The following is a 22,930-nucleotide window of genomic DNA, read 5'->3' as shown; positions in this document are numbered from 1 at the left end:
ACTTTTTTATTGTAAAATATGAAGTCGAAACTGGACATTTAAAAGCACGAATGAAGCGAAAGAATGAAGACCAGTTGCACTTTCCGGTGGGAGGTTTATTCAACAGCGATGCTCCACATTCACAAGTATCCACATACGGTTAAACAGTTGCCAGGCAGGAGTGACACATGAAAGGTGTGTGAATCCGTTTTGTCAATATTTGCCCACTTTTTGCTGCTTCTCTTTGTCGACTGCGGTTCTTTAAGGACACTTCAGTAAATGTGTTTTATTAGTTTAGGGGCACGCGACTGTGGGGAAGTCTGTTGGAGTCGTAAAAGTCATATTAAAAAGTGCGCTGAACTGTGAACCCTGAATCTCGGCTTCCAGTAACGTTTGTGAGCATTTGCGATGTAGCAGGGAGTGAGGTTCGCATCGGTGCCACATAGCGCACCAAGACTAGAGGCATTGTAGAATGGGATTTATTGTAGACTTAAAGTGCTCAGGAGCCTTTATTTATGCGTATTTAATTTATTGTGATTAATTTATTGGTGTATTAATTCAAAAGAAAATGCAAAAAGGTAGATAAAAGATTATTTTATTTTGCCATCATCTTGTAGTGCAAAAAAAGTTACTGCAGTCTTGTTAAAACCTATGTGTGTTGTTCTCACATATGAGAAAAAAAAATGCTTTAAAACTGTTATAATTTTAAAGCTATTTGGTGTTTATATGATCCATAAATCTGTGTTAACTTGAAAACTTATAGGTGCACCTATGTATAGAAGAGGTGTGGGATTTGATACAACAGGCAGCATAGATGCCGGAGATATGTCTTCCAGCATCTTTCAGTGGACACACAGTCATGTCAACTGATGAGAGGAACGAGGCCAATCATGAATACAACTTCTTTCTGGACAGAAAGATACAGGAACAATTATTTGATGCAGATGAAAATCTGGACAAAACTGCTCAAACCAATACTCAAATCAAAACTCCAAGGAAAGGCAATACCAGCAAAAATTCTGTGCAATCCCAAACAGAGATTTGTGAGTGGATCCCTAGAACCGGTTTTGCTTTACGTCGTCCAGAGAAAGAAATTAACAACAATAACAATGGCACATCCAAAAAGAAGGAGGACAGCTCACATGGTGCACCGGCAAACTGGAGAGACCCTCACGGAAGACAAAAAGAAATCGATTTTAAATTCAGACATTACTATGATATTAGAAAGTACATAGAACAATATAGAAAACACCATACCTGTCAAGTTCCTGTGAGGGGGCTGTCAGGTAAACTTTATAGACAGTACCTCCAGCAGGCTCAGACTCAGACTTTTGAGCAGAATTTTGCCATCGGTGCAGGCTACCAGGAACCAAAGAGCTGCACCCCTCCAGAACTCATACACGTCAATCAAAGCAGTAATCAGGATGGATATAAGTACAAAACAACCTCGCGTGCCATAAAATATGATCATGACTATGACAAGGGACAGTCGAGTTTTGGGGAACGTTCTAGTAAGGGACAGAATTATAATGTGACGCTAACACCCACCAAGGTGGGTGTGCGTGATGGCGTACCCTACCCCATGTCGGCGTCCCCCAAGGTGCTACGCCAGCCCCCTGGAATGCCAGTGGTCAAGTAAGTGTTCCTTTCAATAATTGATATTTATATGTCTTGGTGAATTAAATGAAATAATGTTAAAATGTATATATAGAATGTTAGGGCAGTACTGGTCTTCAAAGTATACATTTTATCCAGTTTAAATCGGATTCTTAATTATTTTTTTAATATATGTATATATATATATACACTGTTATGTGTAAAAGATGACATGATTGTTTTTGAAAAATTTAGACAAAGTCTTATCCTCATCTGAAATATGTATTAGTATGTTTCTAAATGACCCCAAAGCAACATTTAGTTCGATAATTTCCAGATGATAGGATGCAGTCATGATTCAATAGCCTGGTGCATTGTAATTAATTACCTAAATTGTGATTAAATAAAACATTTGAGAATGACTCATTTTTAAAAAGGCATTGTTAATTGCCATACTTCACTGTGTAAAATGATAAAAGATATATTTTAATCCCTTTAAAGCATTTTGTAAGTGTTAAATGTGAGATTGATGCATAATTAAGTAGCCCAGTTCTTGTTTAGAGAGCAGGGATTGTGCAGCTTAAGCTATTGATCTGTTTGTGATACCTGCTCAACTTAAGGAGAAAGATCAATCATCATCAATATTTACAGAGAGTTACATGGCAGCATGGTTATGTAGTTCTTGCCACTTTAACACGCAGGTGTGGTCTTGGGGGCAAATATCTACAGAGTGTTTGAAATGGTACTGATCTTTGTTGTAATTGATCAAAGATTAACCCAGGTGAAGCACATTTGTATAATTCTGCATAGGGGTTGTTAGTAACCAGAAAATACCCAGATTTCAGGATATTGACTGTAGTGCAACGTAGCTCCTTTAGTAGATGGTCTGTACCTACAGTCTAATGAACACTGTTTGACTGAGGACAGTCATGCTATGAAAGCTTTGACCTGTACGCAGCAATTTCAAAGAGGATGGGGGGGGGGAGGAGGGCGGGAGTCTGAAAAAGTAGACCTTTTTACCCCTAGTTGACCTAACCTGAGAAATTGCATTAAGTTTGGGGCAGACCTCCCTGCAAATGGAAAGTTCTTGCTGACATAAAAATATTAACCTCCCCCCTCTGGCTGCTGGCAATTTAGGTTATAAAAAGCTTCAGACCTGTTGAAATTTTATCAGTGAGAATTTACTTGCAAACTACACTTAAACTAAGGTTGTTAGATGGAGACTTACAGATCTTGTGAATGACTGTTAAAGTTTTCCCTAAATACAGATGTCATGGTCAGTGAAATAACCTAGTAGTATATTTACAATTTAAATGGAAATGGGATATGCTGGTGCTCAGTAAAATGGCCTCATTTATTTTCCCATATATTATGGCTAAAATTCTTACTAGTGCACATGTTAGAGCCCAGTGAACAGATTTTTTGGTATGGTGCTTCTTACAAATACATGTTTTTGAAGGGAGTCTCACTCTGCTGAGGTAGAACAACATGAAAAACAATCTCCCAGGGATTAAATGGTTTCTGTATTTGTGGAGCAGTTTAGCATTAAGACACTCTCGTGGCTGTTGTATACATAGTGAACTCGTGAACACAGCCCTGTTGTTACAGCAAAAACCTTTAACACGTAAGACCACATTTATTTTAAGATCAAGAATACACTTCTTTTGCTCTCTTTTATTCCCATCTTAAGTTAATATTTGTCTTAAGTGTAAATGACAAGCTTTAGACATACGTCACCTCTTCATCTCCCACCTGCAAACTCAGTTTTAATACTAGAAAGAGTACAGGAAAATCCATGAGGCTTAACTTTGATCTTTCTTCTGTAAAATCTCTAAAGATCTAAATCTGTTTGAGTGTTATCGAAAGCCCTCTGGCCATCTTAGACATTTGCTCACTGTAAGGCATTTATGCCATTTGACATACTGCAGAGTTTTTTCTGTTAAACGATGTATTAATTTACCTGTTAAGACCATGACAGCAGTATGCTTACTAGCAGGGGCGTAACCAGACATTTTAAAATTGTACGCACAGATTTTGAAAATTCCCAGGTACGATTATATTCCGTGAAAAATACACTAAATTTATGGAGAATAATATCATGGTTGGCTCAAAAATTGTACGCACAGTGCATCCGTATGCCTGGTTACGCCCCTGACTAGTGTCTGGGTGACTTTTCACTTTCAAAACCATGGTTGTGCTGGGGCCATTTGCAGGGGGAGGGAAAGGGAAGGGAGAAGAATAACCGCAGTGTAATATATATATATATATATATATACACTACTTCAATGCTAAATGCATGTAAAATGATAACTAGTAAAACCAACCTGCTCTGTGTTAGCAAATGGCAGCTGTTCTACAGTCAGTCTTGCTTGTCCAGTTATTTTTGAAGTCGATGGCAATTTAGTGAAAATGTTTTAAAACATAAATAAAGAATTGTATGACCTACATATATCAGATATTGTGTAGTATCTAGAAAATATTTATAAGTCGTTTCTAGAAAGATTGGAACTTAACAAAATTTCATTATACTGAGGAACTTAACTTTATTTTAAATCCTACTATTAACTATTTGCCTTTTCAAATGTGAACTTTGTCTACCAAACTGAGAATTAAATTGCCATTAGAGCATATCAGGTTAATTCAGAGTTTGAAGTTTGAGTTGTCTCATATATGTAAACTGGTACGTAGTTAATTAACATTTGAACCCACCAGACAAAGTACTTGTAGTTTGGTTGGTTCTTGATTCAGAGAAGGCAGCCAAAAATTTATATCCAAAGTTGTTAGAAAGTTAACAGTTCTAAACATATTTTTTAGTTTACCCTCAAACCTGGATTTTGTTGTGATTCTAGTATATACTAGTCTAGATAAATGATAAATGAAGTCGCTTAAATCTAAGCTAATTGTTTTAGTTACTGGCAGCATTATTTTTTTTTAGGAGGTTAAAAAATAAGACACCTGCCCACATGACATTTCAATAATTGAGTTTAAGCCGTGAGTTTTGTATAACAGTAAATGTTTGAGGCATTTTTGAGTGCGTTCAAATGGGAAGTATTTACACATTACATTTTGATATTTTTAGCATACAAAACATGTTTGTAAAAAGTTTTTTAAAAAGGATTAAAAGATCTATTGTACAGATAAATAAAGGGGTTTGAATGGATAATGTGCTGTAACCATGATAGACACGATTAGTAAGCCCATAGCAACAGCTCTTAATGTATTTTAGTGATACATTTGTTTCAAGTGGTTCAAGTACCCTTACCCAGGGTTGCACGGAGATTTAACATTATATACATTCAGACATATTTTTCTGCTTTATTCTGTGCACTGAATTTTTGCTCAGAAATAATGTCATTATGCAGGTGGCGTCTGGCAAAGAGTATACTAGTAGTCCACAGTGGTCAATTGATAAGTGCCCCCATCAGTAGTCAGCTCATTCTTTGGGCTCATTTCCACTAAAGCTATTTTTCAACATAGATCGATCCAACTTGGAAATATGACAGCTTTAGGCATACTTTAACTCCCTGCAATTTTGTAGGAAATTACAGGGTGGTAATTTTGGATGGACTGTACCCCCCAGTCCTGAGAATAGCCCTGCCAAAGAGCCATCCCTTTTTCATGGTTATTAAAAATTCAAAATTCATGTTGTCCACTTCCCCTTGAATACTGTATGTATGTGATACAGTACACCACACTGGTGTTTTTAACATAACCAAAATACTTCCAAAATATTTCTTGTTTCAAAGTACAGAAGTAAACAAAGAGTTACATTGGATCATACTTTACACAATACACTTATTTACTTAATACGTGATTTATTCCAAACGGTATTGCTTTTGAAATTTGACCAATTGATTACTATTCTAAAGACCAGCTTCATGTAACAGGGCATCAAACAGAATTCCCCCTAGTCAGTAGCCAGGTGGAAAGTTATTATGGTGTAAGATGTAGGTGATTGTGGACCTTGGCTGTTACAATGTGGAGTACGTAAACAACAGAACAACCACATCACAAGCCAATACTTTTCATGGCGTTGAATTGCTGAGTGTGCTTTCTTTTGTTCAACAATGTAAACAGGTGACAAAGGGCAACAGGTACCCTCTGTTATGATACTGTGAACACATGTTTACCTGTAGGCACTTTGATTTCGGTAACGGAAATTCTTAAAGCCTTTAAGGAGCTAGTTCCTGAATTGATTAGTGATACAGATTTTGGTTTCAGAACTGGCAGTCCAGTTTCAAAAAGGGACAATGCTATGATGTAAATTCCAAATTCTTACTTCTCTACACATAATCCATTCTGTTTAAAAGAAGAACTGCTCAAGCACTATACTTACTGAGATCAATTCAGTCACTATGTGTAGGTGTCTCTTTATTTTAACTTCTCAGAACTAGAATCCATATATTATATAAATTGTCTTGCATGTATTTTAGGTTGTGTATGATATTTTCTAAAACCAATTATGATATTATTTTGAAGGGTTGCTCTTGATATTTTTTAAAGTGAACTAAAGAACCCAAAAAAAGAATAGGTTACAGTTCCATTTCATGAACCTATACATTTGTCACCCAGTTTGCCCTTCTTCTGAAGAGACACAGTTTTATACATGGATATGATAGCAAAATGAGTAAACACTGAAATTATGGGCGCATTTAGAACAACTTGATCTGTGGACTAACAGATTGGCTGATCAAATATGGCACCACCCACTAGAAAGCATCCCAAGATTGCTCTGCCCCTGCTGGGATGGAGGCAGGAATCCATTATCAAGTGTGTGCCATATTTGATACGCACACTATTTAGCCCGCAGGTCCACTTTGTTGTGAATGCTCTCTATAAAGTATAATATTTGTCATTCCAGTATCGTCCAGCCGCGTGATTCCAGCCATGCAGTTCCCATGACCCCTCAGCATACCATTGATCTCCTGGCGAAGATGACTGTCGCTTCTGATAAACAGGTGAGCAAATAGAAGATAACTACATGATTGACTTGTGAAAGCTGGTTGTTTTCAGACCCCTATCGAGTCAAATCAGAAATAGGTTTGAAAGATGTCACAGCACTTCCACAACTTCTTCTAAAGCAGTTTGTGATAACGTATCTGATAATTTGTGTTGGATAATTATTGACTTAAGTTGAAGCAGTATGACATTGAATGCATCTTCAAACTTTCCTTATCAACAAGCAGAGAGGATTTAATTTGATATTAAGGAATAGATTATACATCAAGCTCTAAGTTATTGATCAAGAACCAAGAATGTGATAGTGATATCTCGTTCAAAATGAAAGAAAAGGAGCAGTTTTTATTCATACATTTTCCTGGTATTTACGGTAAAGTGCCATGAATTTCGAACGGCTCTTGAATTTCGAACGATCTTAAAATCGGCTATCTGGAGTTTTTTCTGGACCATGAATTTCGGCCAGTAAGCAATTTTGTGCGATCTTGATTTTGTGAATTTCGTACACCTTAAAATCGGCCACCGGGCTATTTTCGCGCTTATAAAGATCTAACAGTCGGCAATGTTGCCCTAGCGTACCTTTACCTAAGTACTACGTGTGCGGCCCAAGGTGCAAGATAACGATCGGTACAGTTAGTTTAGGACGCTAAACAACATCGTCATATCCATTCATTCAGATAACAGGAGAATCTATTAAGAGTTGTACTGTCGGGCTGTTGTTTCTTTACCATAGTATTTGGTGTGAGATAGCGATCGGTAGTTTTGCTGAGGCGCACAATAGCATTGTTAACAGTAGAGACTTCAGTAACAGAACAAAAGAGCAATATTAAGAGCTGCAATAAAGATTACCATTATTGCTTTCTTGTCTCGCTCAGATCGTTCACGGTCTCCCGCTGACGATCTTCCGCTAATGAAGTCCCTTGAAATGTACAAATGAAATGAAATTTTTTTTAAAAATTATAAATTCCAATGGGGAGGGAGGGTTAAAAACAATCGAGAACGATCTCCGGCTGACGATCTTCCGCAAACGAAAGCCACCGAACGAGTATGAGCTTTCTCGTTTCACCCGGATTGCAAACGATCTCCCGATGACGATACGAAAATTGCGTTCTCGTCTCGCCCTGTGGCTTACGAAGTCTCTTTAACAAATATGAAAATTGCCACCTGGGATCCGTATCTCGAAAGGTTCGCTATGTTGCGCACGTGCGCAAGTGTCTCGATTCCATAACCGATTCTTTCGAGATACGGGTCCATGGAATCGAGACGCTTTCGCACGTGCGCAAGTGTCTCGTTTCCATAACCGATTCTTTCGAGATACGGGGCCATGGAATCGAGACGCTTGCACACGTGCGCAACATAGCGAACCTTTCGAGATACGGAGCCCTGGTCTCTCTCGGATTGCAAACGATCTCTCGCTGAAAATTTGAAATATTTCTTTTTGTCAATCAGCTTTGTCAGTATGAAGGTCCGGAAGGTGTCCCCTTTTACAAATTGGCCTGTAGTTTGCTTAGAGTGTTTTGTGCCGCATGAAGGTCACTTCTGTCACTGCTGCATACGGCGTGGAATGTGTATCTTAAAGTTCAAAGAAACATTTTATTGTGTTTTGTAAGCTTTAGGAAGTAGTTTCGTCGTGACTGAATATCAGCGTACACTGCAAAGTAGTACCATTCATCTGTGACGCATCATAAAAGCTAGGTACATCAAATTACTCTAAAAAAATTTCTTACAAAGTCCACGGCTGTCCGACAAGCCAAGACGTCATTAAAAAAAAGTCGCAAGCCGTCTAGCCGTCTTTGAAAATATAGGCCGTCCGGTGAAAAGCCTTGCTCATAAGGGTATATTTATTTAACTAGGGGCTTACTGACATCACCTAGCTTACATGCGGGTGCATGCCTCCCAAAATTATATTAAAGGATAAAATTGTAATATATCTCAGTTTAATTATTTGTAAATTTTGTAAAAATTGCCCATTCCACCCCGTTAGTTTGGAGGGTTAAGCTGGATCAAGTCCGTGTCAAAATTCTTTGAAGCTTTGCAGGAAAAATCAATCTTCCTTTGTTTCTCTTGCTCCTTGTTTAGCCCGATGATCAGATTTATCTAGTGCCCCCAGGTCTGCTGGAGCAGCTCTTTGAAAATAACACACGGGTAGATTTTTATCTGAGATAAATATTGACAGCGAGAGTGGTGCGATACGCTCAAGACAAAAGCTACCTGTGAGCTGAAGGGCACTTTACCCTCTAATTAAGAGGTAAAGCAAGTTCCAGCTAGATGGACGATTAAGATCGGACTTCAGATGGTAACTAGTATTGTTTACCTCAGTTCTGTGAAAGCAAACGAGAAGGGTGTCAGAACAAAGGTGCATATATAAATTATACAGAGGATTTGTACATTCAGGTGACGTTAACTTATAATTGTAGGGGATTTTCGCTAATATCCCTTGAAAAGTACACTAGATTTATAGAGAATAATATCATGGTTGGCCAAAAAATTATACGCACAGTGTATCCGTGCGTATGCCTGGTTACGCCCCTGTCGCAAACCATATCCTGCTGACTACATGAAAATTGCCTTCTAGCATGGACAAAAAGTCTGAGCTTCTATGCTTGCTCGGATCGCTGATGATCTCTTGCTGACGAATACAGTAACGAAGTCCCTTGAAAAAGTGTGGAAATTGGTTTATTGTCGTGCTCAGATCGCTCACGATCTCCCATTGACGATCTTCCAGTCCCTTGAACGAATATAAAAACTGCCTTTTCGGTTTACTCTAGATTACCTATCTCTCGCGTGTTTGTTTGAAGTTGGTTTAAATGACAAAACGTACACACTTTTCAAATGCGTACATTGACGCAACTATGCGCCAGGAAATCAGTTGCTGCTGCTGGTCAAGATTGGGTTGCTTGAGCGAAAAAAACGGCCCTGCTCCCCCCCCCCCCCCCCCCCTAGTATATTTGATCGCAGACAACAATCACAGTCATCTTGGTCGCAGCGCACGACGGAGAGAGACCTTAATACACAGTTTGGCTGCCGTGACGAAGGCTACCTGTGCGCCACACATACCGATCTGCGGTCGTAGTGGCCTCCCCGCACGGAGGAGAGAGGCCGTAGTGCCGAGGCCGGCTTCTGCAGAGAAGGCTACCGACCCGCGAACGGCGAGATGAGGACGCACTCGCGCGTAAAGCTCCGCCCGACTTTAACGGTAAAGGCAACGAACCTGGTCGCGGAAGACACTTATCGCAGATGAAGGCTACCTGCACGTGCGCCACAGACACCGATCAGCTGTTGTCTCGGTTTCAGTGCACGGAAAGGAGCAACGGTAACACTAAGCTTCCATAGTAAAGGTTATCTGGCCATGGCAGACGCTAATCGTCGGCCGTCTCTCCCTCCGTCCACTCCCGTTCTGAGCGCCAGGATCGTTTTTGAAAAACGACACTAGCTTCTGGCTGCCAGAATCGCTTTTGAAAAACGACACTACTGATAACGATGTTGTTTTGCAGCCCTAGACAACACTACCGCTCTATCTATGGGCCGTACACAGTGATCGGGTGAAAGTATGTGTATCCCTTTGGGTCGCAATTACCGACACTCACACATCATACATTATGGTAACTCTAAATAGATCGTCGGGAGAAGATAACAGAAGGCCTAGCGACGAACAGACAACTTCCGGTCAAAATTGTCAGAATTCCATGAAATTCGAACGTTTTGGAAGTTCTGAGCACCTCCATTTCATGAATTTCGACCAGAACGATCTTTTCCCAAATTTAATTATGTTTTACTGTTCGAAATTCATGGCACATTACCGTATTTTATTTGAGAATTGTATATTTACCTAAAAACAATTAATGCTGTTATTTACAGGGCCAGCAACAAGGAAGAAAGTCATTATTAAAAATGATATTTTTTTTTTACTTCTGATACTTTTTTTTTCAGCTGTGTAGATCAATTTGAATATTAAGGAATCATATTGGATCCATAACTTTGCCTTGTTATTTAAATTTCACATAGAATTATATTCTTTCAATGATGTATTCAAATTATTTGATATAAAAGCAAAGAGTAAGTCTCAATTCAAGATGAAATTAACTAGATACCAGTCTGAGCATCTTCTATAAGTCACTTACATTATTAATGCATAAATCACAATCAGTTCCTCATTTCATTTCTCATGTCACATATGAGTCACATGTCTGTTTTGTTTCAGTTTTTTTATTCTTTTCACCCTTTTCTGTTACATGTATTTCTCTCCTGTTTGGTCCTAGGTTGACGACAGTGACTCTGTCTCCACCAGCTTAAGTAAACTTTCTACCACATGCTTAAATGCTGAGAAAATCAGGAAAAGTGACTCGGCTCCTGCAACATACAGAGCACCAAGTCAGTCCGAGGACTCTGGGATGGGGTCACAGAGTGCAACAGTGGTGGCGCCACTTACCAATACAATTTCAACCACAACTGCGTCTAGTGCAGACTCCAACAAACTGTGGACCATGTCTCAGAATGTTGACCCTAATTCTGCCCATAAATTCCCACATAGCCATAGTGCCCCAAGTCTTGGATCAAAGTTTAGTGAATACAATAGAGTTAGTACAACCCCTTTCAAAGTGAAGAAAAATATACCAAAAACTAAATCTGAAAATTTTCAGCTCCACAGAGCTAACACTGAAGATATTTTAGGTCTTAAATGCATGAAAGAAGATTCTTCTACTAATTTTCACAGTTGGGCAAATTTCGACACCAGAAACCCCACTGTCCCGCTTTTTCGGCATTTAACGAGAGCAAATAATGTTTCAAGCAAAACAAAAGCATACAGAAGTAAAAAGAAAGAATTAGGCTTTGGGGCTTGCAATACTTCTTCAACTGCAAAAGATGCTGCCACAATTCAGAAATTGGCAGATTTGTTGGTAATGAGCGAGCCACCATCTTTGCCTATGCCTCAGACTTCTTCCCAGAGTGCCAGCTATTCTAAGACTGACGCACCAGCCAATCAGATGGGAAGCAAACAGCACTCAGTGCCCTCTATTGTCCATGGGGTATACTGCCATTTTTTCTTGCCTTTTCACAGGGTTTCCTTTTCAAACACCCATCTGTCTTATGTCACATATCACTTTTATTTGTTAATTTCTGTTGACTTTGTTTGCTTTCTGCACACGTTCTATATTTTGTCTTCTTGAGTTTCAGCACGTTGTTCTGAGATTATATGCAATTTGTTTAAAGTAGAGAATATTGTATGGAAGATTGTCTCTTATATTCCAAGAAAAGGGGAGTGTTTTGTATCAGCTTGAATATATACACTTGTATGGTAGAGATATTATAATTTTCAGGGGAAGGGGGTTTGTCAGTTAATGATTGCATTTTTGCCATCTAACATAGTGTGTCTTGTTTGTTAAATTTTAAACATTAACATGTTGAATAAAAGGTTAAAAAACTTAATTTGTCAAAGCTCTGATCAAGCATAAAAAGTACAAATTCACCTTATTTTTACTGGATTTACGATTATTTTTCTGTTTAGAAACTTTATCAGTGGCTGTATCAATTCAAGTCGCCAAGTCAAAGGTTCCGTGCTCGCAGATTCTAGGATTTTGGATAAATTGGTATAAAATGCATGCCAAAATAACTCTATTCTACACAAATTTTTTTTTCAAAATTATGAACATATATTATTTTTTTTTATTTTTGCCTAAAATAAATCAGTATAATTATGATGTGCATGATGATTTTCATTTTTCATGTAATGAGGAATACAAAATGGTGTTATGACCTCTCTAAAATGATCTGTTTGTGAAACAGATGAACAATGAAGTACTTGGATAAAATTTATTTATTTATTTATTTATTTCTAACAAGGCAAATATGTGCTGCATTATTCACTTGAATAGAATTATGATGTAATTGGCCTTTTAAGAGAGAAGAGAACTTTGACTCATTGTCAGATATTTTGGTAGAGATTTTTATCAAATTACTTGAAATACCTGAAGTATTTAAAATGATTAATGGAACTTTGAAATTAAACCTTTTAGTTTGAGTTATGAAGTGTTGTTTATGATGAACTTAATATTTATCCCTTTCATTTGACTTCTGCATCAATATATCACTTTATTCTTCCTTGCTTTCTGTGAATACTAACAGCATGGGACCTTGACCTTGACATTGTCCTTGACATTGACCTGCACTGAGCTATAGAAGATTTATATGGTTGCATGGTGTAATTTGACCAAAAGTTGCATTCAGCACCATTACAACACAAGTTGTCTTTGGCAGAAAGTAGAGTATACTACACAGTTTAACACAAAAGAAATACGTATCATTCAAAATAATTCTTGTGTTCAGTTCATGTGGATGTGTATATTTATTAATAAGTGTTATCTTACATTTTAGCTGAGCTATTTAACTGTTAGTTTTTAAAACATACTGCTACAGGTGGAACACTAAAGTGTAACGTTCCCTGTGAAAGGACAGTGAGTTTGTTGATTGTAGTAAAACTTCCTGCTTCCTAGAGTTAGCCTGAAGACAAATGTAGGTGAAATGATGCTGAATGCAACCAGTGGTTTTTAATTGGACATCCCAGTCATTATTTCATGTCAGTGGGTTATATTTTAATCAGCTACTAAGTAAAAAATACAAAGAACAAAAAATTCTTTTTTGCACTGAAAAGAGCTACAAATTGCATTTTAATTAAAATATTCAAAGCATTATTTGATAAAAATGGAATTAACAACTAAATGTTCATACTATCTGGGCTTGCCCATATGCTGTGGTGGATATTATTTTTTGAACAAATTTAGCATGAACTTATGTTATAGTGTGTAAGAAAGCCAACAAATGTAGAGCTGCTGCAGAGTGATATGTCTTCATAATCTGTAGCACAAGTACAACAATTTCTTTCATAATATATACCATGCTGAAGTGGCAGCTTATACCATTGTTAACATTGCTTCAATTTCAGATGTGGTTTGACTCGGCAGGGAGAGCTTACGTCAGTTTAGCCACCAGATATGAGCCTATTAAAAAGTAGCTCCACTCAGACTTAGCTGTGTATACCGTAATACTAGGTTTGTAAGCGATGCCGCATGGCTTTATTGTCTTATATTGCAGCACACATCAACCCCTTGCACCTCACAGTTGAAGTAATGTCATGATTGCTTTTTGTGTATGTATATATGTATATATTAACACTTCTGTTATGGATTGCCTCCATTTCAGCATGATTGTGATATTTGCTCCACTAATTCATTGCACTGTATCACTGCATCCTCAACTAACAGTGTTGTTTATCTTTATTGTGGTGGCAGCGGTGAGATCAAAGAGGTGTAGCAACAGTGTTACGTTGGAGGTGGATGCACATTCACTCAGTTGTTTTTTTCTTGTGAATTTTTATCATTGTTTTCACTATTGTGGTTCACATTTTACTTTGCTGTAGATAAACAATGCCATGTCAGATAATCGAATGAAACTGTCTTTGAAGTTAGTTTTACAAGTACAATAGGAATACCAACAGAAATGCAACTGTGTAACCATCATATTGCTTGCCATGGATATATATATATATATATATATATATATATATATTTTTTTTTTAATTTTGAAAATTGAGATTTTTGATATCCATCTTTTTGTAACATTGAATGTTCAGCAGTCCTTGAATTTCAATTTTAAAAAATGTTGTAAGAAATACTTAACAATAATATAATCAATTATTAGACTTTCTGATCTTCATCATAACATTTGCTAATATTATGTATGTATACCTTGAAAAAACACTTTTCTTAGTTGCATGTTCTGAACTCTTTCCATTGTCACTGTCACATCAGAATTATTCTGATACAGATGTAGAAACTGTGTAAATGTTGACTTCTTATGCACCCTTCACTTTGTATTGTCATCACTCACTGTATTTCAAACCTGGGCTGCAAATTTCAGTTACTAGCTCAGCATGAGATACCTAGGACAATAACAATGCATGGGTTATGTAGGGTAGAGCACAACACTGCAATGACTTTCATGTACATTGTGTTAGTTGTGACATGAATCCTGATAGGTGTCACATCTAGCACAATGTGTCCTCTGTACAACAAGTCAGCAATTTAGGATTTTGGATAAACATGGCATGTTGCCCACACATTCTCGTAGTATTTTATCTGCTTGCGGAAAACAGTCATTTTACTCATTCTACATTTTGCTAAATTAAAGGAAGTGGCAAAAAATTTATTTATAGGAAAAATTCATGTAGATGTTTTCATTCAAAATGTGGTCTATTCTTAAGTGATTATTAATATTTTTTTGGTTTTTACAATAAAAGAGGAAGTGGCATGTTGCAGATGGTTGTGCTATTTTATTTCAACTACCTCCACAGGATAGAGGATATTGTAACACTTTCATTTACTTTGTTTTGTTTGTTTTGCTAAAACTATGTCACCAGAGTAATGTATACTTCCAGCACATATTTGACAGTTTGAGAAGTGAGGTCACGCATCTTCTTGTAGTAATTAGTAATCTTGAAAGACATGCTACTTACTCTATCTTGTTTTATGTTTTTAAGGTTTTTGATGAGTACCCAGTCGATTTGGCCAGAATTTCATGGCACCGTAAGCTACAACTGCTTCGCACCTGCCCTCCAGTTACTACTGAAGGTCACTCAGAGGTTGAACTTGGGTCAAAGGTCAATGTCACGGGAAGGGGTCAATTGCGGCACGTCAAAAGCACCGGAGATTTACTGGAGGGTGAAAATGTACCCATACGTTGTGAGCGTGGCAATGGTAAAAATAGAAAAAATGGATCCTCACAATATGTTGCTCATTTAAAGATGGTCACTGCCAACAAACCAAAGCTGTTCAATGATGATGTCAGCATGGATTTTGCAGGAGGTTATGGAAATTATTTAAATCTGCGACGATATGGTATTTCAGATGAAGAACGCTTTCGACAGTATATTGAGGAGAAAAGACAGAAAGGCGTTGACATCAAGGCTTACTATAACAATTTTGACGATGAATACCTCCCCTTTAAGAAGCAAAATATTCCATTATCTAAAAAATCTGAAGCCAACTCTAAACCTCCAGAATGCAGGGGTGGTGGATGGAAATTGATTCCACCTATTAAGGGTACTGAACTTGTCCCCAATTTTCCAGTCAAAAGTACAATCTCAAAGGAGGACTATCCAGTGACTAGCATGGAAGCAAAAGTCAAGTATAGGATGCCTGTGTCTGTTCAGAACGGTGATGTTTCTCTTCCAAGAAGAGGCTCAGGTACTTTAAGTAGCGGTATGGTGAAAAATGGAGACTTTTAGTACACAGCTTAAAGAAATGGGTGTTCAGAGGAGACAGTGCCAACAGCTCTTTTTGTTTCTTGTTTTTACATGAAATGAACATAATGGAAAAATTTTCAATGCAATTAGTTAAATAATTTAAGCAAGTAATCAGAGATGAGAGATTGCATGAATGCTGTTAATTATTGTAAAATTAATTTGTAATTTCTGATTAAAGTTGCAAAGAATGATATATTTATTTTGAATCTGAACATAAGCCATCCATAATTATAAATAAAGTTGTATTTTTTAAAGATATAATGAATTGGAAATGATGACGTCACAGCTAGTGTGAAGAGATTGGTGTCTTTTTCCTGAAAAAGTACTATATTATGTTGACATCGAAAAGACGCACACCTCCATGCTTGGTGTTAGTGTCAGTGTGTGGTTAATAGGGTGGTTTAGTGGACATAGTTTTTATGTACAGACATGGTAGTGTCTGTGCATATTGTCATCACCAGCCTCTATCTGCATCCATCTAACGATCTCACAGTGACAGCTCATTGTCCTTAAATACAGGTGATATTCAAAACATGGCATGGTCTCTTTACTCACAGTGTTTTTCAAAAAACAATTTTGGACTTTTGGACCCTGTATTCATCAGATGGTAATTTTGTTTCAGGTAAAACCTACAGGTGTTACTCGTGGGCCTAAAATGTTGGTCAAGTTTGGAAATAGCTATCACCCTATTCTTAATATTTCAATTGATTATTTTAATTGATTTTGATCTTGCCTTACATTTTTGCGCATTACACCATTTTGACTAAAACTTGAAGATTTAAAGTCTCCTTTCATCATTGGGTCACTCACAGATCTTAATTACTGGTGATATAATTCAATATACATGGTTTCTCTTTTGAAATGGGAAACGTTGTCTGTACATTTGCCAGCTTTAGCTGGTTACTCTTTGATTTTACAGCTGTAGCATTACTCCATATCCGTGAACGTTAATTGTACGTTTTGTACTGCTGCTTGGTATTTAATTTATCAATAAAATACTGTAAAATTGCAATAGTTTTCATCGTGCATTTTCAGCCAACTTTTGTAAAAATTACATGGGTGAGAGTTGTCAGACTTACGCCTAATTCAAGAGTTTCTGTCTTGATATTGATATTTGTTCTTAAAGCCTGAGTGACATGAGAAATTGGATTATTTTTATTTTTACAACTTTCACCCATGAAGTTTAACACGGGGGCTTATAAGAAAACAACAGCTTCTTGTGCCGTACGTTCGACACTGATGGGATGGGGGGGGGGGGGCAAGAGTTCTCCGTCATTGGAGAAGTCAGATTGACTGTATCATCAGATATTAATTTGTGTCAAAAGAACATTTGTTACCTACTTTTACTACTGATTTACAATCGTCAGAGACGGACACAAATTAATTAGTCCCTAGCAGGTTCAGTAGGCGTTACAGACATCTTAGCCGCTAAAGTTGAAAGCAATTTGACGAGGAACCCCTCGGAGATAGATCGATCCACAGTTAGTACGATAGGGTCTGGGAATGGTCCCTGAAACACCCCAAGCCCAGCTATTAGAAACAAACCCTGAGATGGCTGTATTTTATAACGTATATGTTCATACCTAGAAATTCGTGGCTTATTCAATATTAATGAGTTCAGATGAGAGCAATCAATAACGGCAAATTACCGGTCTAGTGTCTACATCCAACCAATAATTTTTAAAAGTGTTTGATGTACGCTATTTAGGGAGTATGACGAGTTTATATTGCGCATAAACACCGCTAGACACTGGTAAGCTGTTGTAGGAATTTATACGTTCATTTTCTGCAAAACAATCAGGAAGATTGTGAATAGGTAACACTTTGAAAACTTTTTCCAAGACGTCTTGCCCTTTCCAAACACAGTGTCGATGTCGGTGTTGGTTGGCAAGTATTAACGCCTTCCTTCAAAGATTAAATTTTCACGACAGCTCAGTCCAGTGACGCATATCTCATCATGGGCCTACAGATACTTCTTAAAACATCTTTGTTATCGACATTGCTTGTACTGCTCACAACGCAACAGAAGGTGAAATACACACGTGGTATAGGAACCAAAGACGCCATTTTACCGTTGTCTGCTTTTAAGAAGGTGACAGCCGAGAGCGCTATAAGCTGTACATTGCAATGTTCTCAAACAAAAGGATGCCGTTCCTGGAACTACTATAAAACTAGGAACAGAGGTGAGAGCCATAATAGTAGTATTTATCACTGAAACTATAAAGGTGCATTTCACATGCTGAAGTATCAAAAAATAAAATTGAATTAATTCCAAGTGGTACATATCACAATGTTCTCACACAAAAGGATGCCGTTCCTGGATCTACTATAAAACTAGGAACAAAGATAAGAGTCATATACAATATGTATTGTTAATGATGTTTTGTAAAATTTGGGTAATATTTTTCTAACAAGAGTGACTGGAAACTCAGGGTTTCTTGAGTTGTACACAGAGGACTAACATGGAAAAAATTTGAGCTCTTCTGTTTATTGAAAGGGGCGTTTTAAACTATAAATCTCCAGGATGAGTCTCGCTGAAAACTTACATTTTACAAGCATTCCCAATTTAATTAGGCAATAGTGACGTTTTTCCCAATCAAACGTGATATTTCGAATTGAATATCGTTGTAGATATGTTGTCAGAAACTTCACTTTTATTTTCACAGACAATTGTGAACTAAATTCCCGGAAAGCTCTCAGCACTGACATATTGTTACGTCATGAAGGTGGGATGTATTATCAAGACGCCAAGGTGAGTAGTTCACGTTTATTTTATTTTATTTATTTATTATTATTATTATTTAATCATTGCTGTAGCATCATCAACAAAGAGGACAAGCCGTTACATTCCGTTACATTTTCCAAACAATGTAGCCTACATAACAAAGAATAAATTAATAGGACGGTCAGAAAGGTCAAAGCAATTAAATGATTTTTTTCTGATTGAATATGTATTGTTTCTCTACATTCTTGAAATCTTTCTACCATATTTCAGGAAGAAATGGATTGCAATGATCTGGGTAAGTTTGTAACGTTATTTTTGTATGTATGTATGTATGTATGTATATATGTACCAAAATGCAATAACAATGATTATTTTCCTTATCTGTATTCATACGTTTCTATTTTCATGATTATAAGGGCTGTTGGTTTATTTTGGCATGACATAGTGGATGGTGTTGGATAATTAAGAACTCACAACAGTACAGGTTTTGCTGTGATATATAGCTAGAGAAAAAGAGAAAAGTATGTGTATTATATGACAATTACCTGCCACGAAAATTTCAAATCACCCTCTATAAATGTTGCATACTGTTTGTTCATCGTCTGCAATGTTTTAAAACGTAATCGCTAAGCAACGCCCTCGAACGCATACACTCACACACACACACACGCCATGGCAATGAGTAACTTTACTGCCTATTTTCATAGATGGTGTAGGCCTGTTGCCTATCAAAATAAAGGGATTTGGAACAAAGGAAGTTTATTGTGACAACGGATGGCTCGTTGTGATGAGAAGATATGACAACACAATGAACTTTAACAGAAACTGGGCTGAATATAAGCATGGTTTTGGGGATCCCCGCCTACAGTTCTGGATGGGCAATGAGGCCCTTTATGCGTTAACCAATCAAGGAGATTACTCCATGCTGGTTGATATGTTGTCCTGCAACGGCAGATATTACTACGTCAAATGGAACCTGTTTAGAATTAAGAACGAAGCCACGAAGTATGCTGTTGACGCCATTACTCTCGAGTCCTACAACACAACGAGCACGGCTGGACTTGAGGAAATTCGTGGACATCCTTTTGGAACCACTGACAACATTAATACCTACTCTCCTAACACCAATAAAACATGTGCTAAGCAACACGGTAGGCAATGTTAATAATTTACCCGATAAAAAGAGTGAAATTTCAATATGGGGATTCATTGACTAAGAGGGTATTTTAAAACTGATATATATGACTGTCAATTCCATATAATTTGAGGCATGTATTCTGAAAGTCAGCATCAACCAAGATAATATTTAAAATTGCAACCGCCGTTGATGTCACCTGATAGATAATGTCTCTCTTTTAACTAATCTATAATTGGTAAAAAAAACAGCGATCAGATCATTTTTTCATATAAGGTTCAGTGATGACGTCATTGATCAATATTAAGTTTTTTCATATCTCACATTTCTGGATATATGAGCTAATTACGTAATGAAATGGCATATGTCATTTATATATTTTTTTTGAAGAGACAGAGAGTCAGTGTATGTATTTGGAAAATACCTGGGATTTGGGAGTTTATAGTGGCAGGAACTTTAATGCTTTGATAAAATCAGGTGCGATCGTTTGAAGCAGATCAATTATGCTAGTGTCACTACTTTTTCGTGGAGTTTTGCTCCACTTAAAGAACCCTTATCCTTGAATATATTCGACAAGTGCGTCTAAGTCATAGTATGCTCTTTTTCAGGTGGTGGCTGGTGGTTTCTTACATGCACTGGATTTCACCTAACTGGAAATTATTCTGGTTGCAACAGTGCTGGTGGCACATCTGATATGGCAAAGAAAATGAAATGCGTGGCCATTACAGGTATTAACTGTGACTTTGGGTGCCTACTGCGAGCCGCTACGATGAAATTACGGCGTAATAACTAGTTATTAACATGGATAGGCCTAATGCTTGGATAAAAACATTTCTTTCGTAGATGGAAGTCAAGAAGCGCCATTTTGTAGAAGAGCGCAACACGTGTGTAGTGTTAAACTTAACAGCACTTTTATTTACCACAATGATCGTGATACATTGCGCACTTATATCATAGACATGGACAGTACAAACGTAAATATCCTGTCTGCGCAGCACACGTATACTGCGTTCGGCAACCGTGTTAAGGCAGTCAGTGGCGATGCCAAATAGTACAGACTTATATTACGGCCTCGTAGCCTTTACAATTTTGTCAAGCTAAAACGTTTGGCAAAGTATGAAAACCACAAGGCTGTTGGTTGTAGTATCATTCATGATTGTACGGTTCTGCAGCATCTGGCATTGCACAGTTCCCGCAGATTGCGGTGGATTGCGGTCTTTGTTAAAGCCTCGGTCACAACCGGACGCACGAATTTTAGGATCGTGCGTCCAAGCGATTTTTGGGTGTTACGGAAGCCGTGGAGGTCGCAGAGGTAGAGAAAAATCTGCCTTGCGAGTCGCAGGGCCACATGAGATGTCCTTTCAACTGCAAGGAGCGATGGCCGTGGAAATTGTACTCATTTCTTGAGTTTGTCTTGCTTCCTGTGTACGTGGCACACACTCACCACTTACGAAAGGAATGCAACGCACGGCAAAAGTAGTGCCCTTTTGAGTCAGTTCTGCTTCACACTTGCCTCACACGTTTGTGGTGACGTACTGACGGCGTACAGTACGTCAGGTTTGCTTCCTGTTCTCCTCTTCTTTCTTCTTCCTCCTCCCGCAGGCTATTCGTAGAATCTTTTGGACATGTCCAGCATCCTCCGTACGTGCTTACGGGCTGTCTGCGAACTCGAAATTACGTAAGAAGGACTTGCGTGGGACATGAGATTCTGCTCAAAATTTAGACACAAACAGCCCGTAAGAGCCCGTACGGCCGGTTGTGACCGAGGCTTAAAATAGTTGAACCTGTGTTGAACTCTTTCCCTTTCACATTTGATGATTTATAAGGCGTTACAATTTATGAAGATTTAGGTTTTAATTTATGAAGAATTAACTTGAATGAATTTTGTTGCGTGTTTCCTTATTCTCACAACTAAAACACATGGACGGCTGTGCCGCCAACGCTTTGCTATTCAAGGAAGCAGCAAGGAGGGTGTACGACAACTGTACTGACACTGAAAGGGGTCCGTATGGTTACTTTTATCTATCGTTTTTGGTGTTTTGATATCTTCTCATGCTTTCCTCAGAGCTTTTATTACCTGCATTATGTATTTTATATTTTATCGCATTAGCAGTCGCTGTAGAAGCAATTAATGCCGGCTATGTTTAATCTGTTAAATGACATGGGTTCTGTTGTCTTATAATACCTGGTTATATTATTTATATTTATTTATTTATCTATGTATTTGAATAAATATATAGCACATAAAATTTTGTCTTATCGTGATTTAAATGAATTATTGGACCTTAATGTTTTATCTGCTTATCAGTTGGGTAAAACGTATGTTCATTTTATTATTTTATTTATATTATTATTTTATTTATATTATTTTAACTAGAAAAACGCAGTTGTTCCATTCTCAAAATATTCCAACTTCAAACAGAATATGATTACTTTTGTTACACATTGAATTGATGTGTTGGTCGCGGAATTGATATTTATGTTACTGCCTTATATGTCTAAAGATGATCGATTTTACGGGAACACAAAGTTAAATGAAATTGGATGCTTTGTGTGTACAGTAATTTGTGCTTTAATGGATTTCACTTGTTAATATCCCCTTGGTAAAATAAGAGAACTAAGTAAAGACCATTAAGGTGATTGATTATGTCATGTTTTAATACATTTGTTATCCGACATTACGGAACGAACTCTCCAGCACCATTTTAGTGTTGCACAGCCCTTAGGTAAAAGATGTGATAATATTTTGTATTGATCAGCTAATTGTTTTTGAGCGACTTTAGTTTGCTTGTCACTGAATGTTTAAAAAACGAGGAAAATACACCCTACCGACAGTACATTAAGCATTAAATAAATTTTTTTTCACTCGTGATCCAAATATTATATCAGACATGTCAACCTACATGTATTATGGAATCACAATATACTTTTCGATCAGCAACAGAAAACAATGCATTGAATTGCACCAAGCACTTGGACAAAATGAAACTTTCTGACAATTTTTCCGCAAAGTTAGGAGAGAGCAAGTGAGTAGGCCTACTCACCAAGCCAATCACTCCAAAAACACCAATGTCAAGGTCAAATTACCTTATAAGTGGCAATATAGGTTTCCTATTGGTTAGAAGGTACACATTTTCCCAACGGACAACGAGATATGCTTTTTACTGACGACTTGAAAAAATTTGGCACATTTTACTGTGAATAGCGGTCTTCAATATTTGTTTATCTTACTCCATTAAAT

General features: G+C 37.4%; 2 protein-coding genes across 9 annotated transcripts; both read left to right on the top strand.

Moving 5' to 3' along the window:
• Positions 1–33: 33 nt before the first annotated feature.
• On the top strand, positions 34–16,841 carry LOC106175148 (uncharacterized). Of its 8 annotated transcripts, XR_015333344.1 has the most exons (7): positions 34–174; positions 743–1,614; positions 6,437–6,533; positions 10,791–11,558; positions 12,038–12,119; positions 13,472–13,577; positions 15,065–15,127. XR_015333344.1 is itself a non-coding variant. In XM_013556998.3 (6 exons), exons 2-5 carry the CDS (start codon positions 794–796, stop codon positions 13,538–13,540), a joined length of 1,755 nt encoding a protein of 584 aa, XP_013412452.1. In that variant the 5' UTR covers positions 34–174; positions 743–793; the 3' UTR covers positions 13,541–13,577; positions 15,065–15,236. The 8 variants fall into 8 exon arrangements, 7 of the variants coding, with proteins under 7 accessions (XP_013412452.1, XP_013412456.1, XP_013412457.2 ...); XM_013556998.3 differs by lacking the exon at positions 12,038–12,119 and having other exon boundaries at positions 15,065–15,236; XM_013557002.3 differs by lacking the exon at positions 13,472–13,577 and having other exon boundaries at positions 15,065–15,233.
• Positions 16,842–17,094: 253 nt separating this feature from the next.
• Positions 17,095–21,930, top strand: LOC106175144 (fibrinogen-like protein A). Its single transcript, XM_013556989.2, has 4 exons — positions 17,095–18,581; positions 18,825–18,849; positions 19,262–19,705; positions 20,298–21,930. Exons 1-4 carry the CDS (start codon positions 18,561–18,563, stop codon positions 20,480–20,482), a joined length of 675 nt encoding a protein of 224 aa, XP_013412443.2. The 5' UTR covers positions 17,095–18,560; the 3' UTR covers positions 20,483–21,930.
• Positions 21,931–22,930: the final 1,000 nt, after the last annotated feature.

The sequence above is a fragment of the Lingula anatina genome, chromosome 3 (genome assembly GCF_051362555.1).
Source record: "Lingula anatina isolate TDL-2025a chromosome 3, LinAna3.0, whole genome shotgun sequence".
NCBI lineage: Eukaryota > Metazoa > Brachiopoda > Lingulata > Lingulida > Lingulidae > Lingula > Lingula anatina.
This window is presented reverse-complemented; position numbering and strand designations above follow the sequence as displayed.

What these genes read in the sequence shown, in the direction of transcription:
- LOC106175148 (XM_013556998.3), top strand. Translation starts at nt 794, where the DNA reads ATGCCGGAGATATGTCTTCCAGCATCTTTCAGTGGACACACAGTCATG. An exon ending in CCTGGAATGCCAGTGGTCAA is followed by an intron (nt 1,615 to 6,436) that starts GTAAGTGTTCCT and finishes TTGTCATTCCAG; the next exon opens with TATCGTCCAGCCGCGTGATT. An exon ending in CTGTCGCTTCTGATAAACAG is followed by an intron (nt 6,534 to 10,790) that starts GTGAGCAAATAG and finishes GTTTGGTCCTAG; the next exon opens with GTTGACGACAGTGACTCTGT.
- LOC106175144 (XM_013556989.2), top strand. Translation starts at nt 18,561, where the DNA reads ATGTATTATCAAGACGCCAAG. An exon ending in TGTATTATCAAGACGCCAAG is followed by an intron (nt 18,582 to 18,824) that starts GTGAGTAGTTCA and finishes ACCATATTTCAG; the next exon opens with GAAGAAATGGATTGCAATGA. An exon ending in AATGGATTGCAATGATCTGG is followed by an intron (nt 18,850 to 19,261) that starts GTAAGTTTGTAA and finishes CTATTTTCATAG; the next exon opens with ATGGTGTAGGCCTGTTGCCT.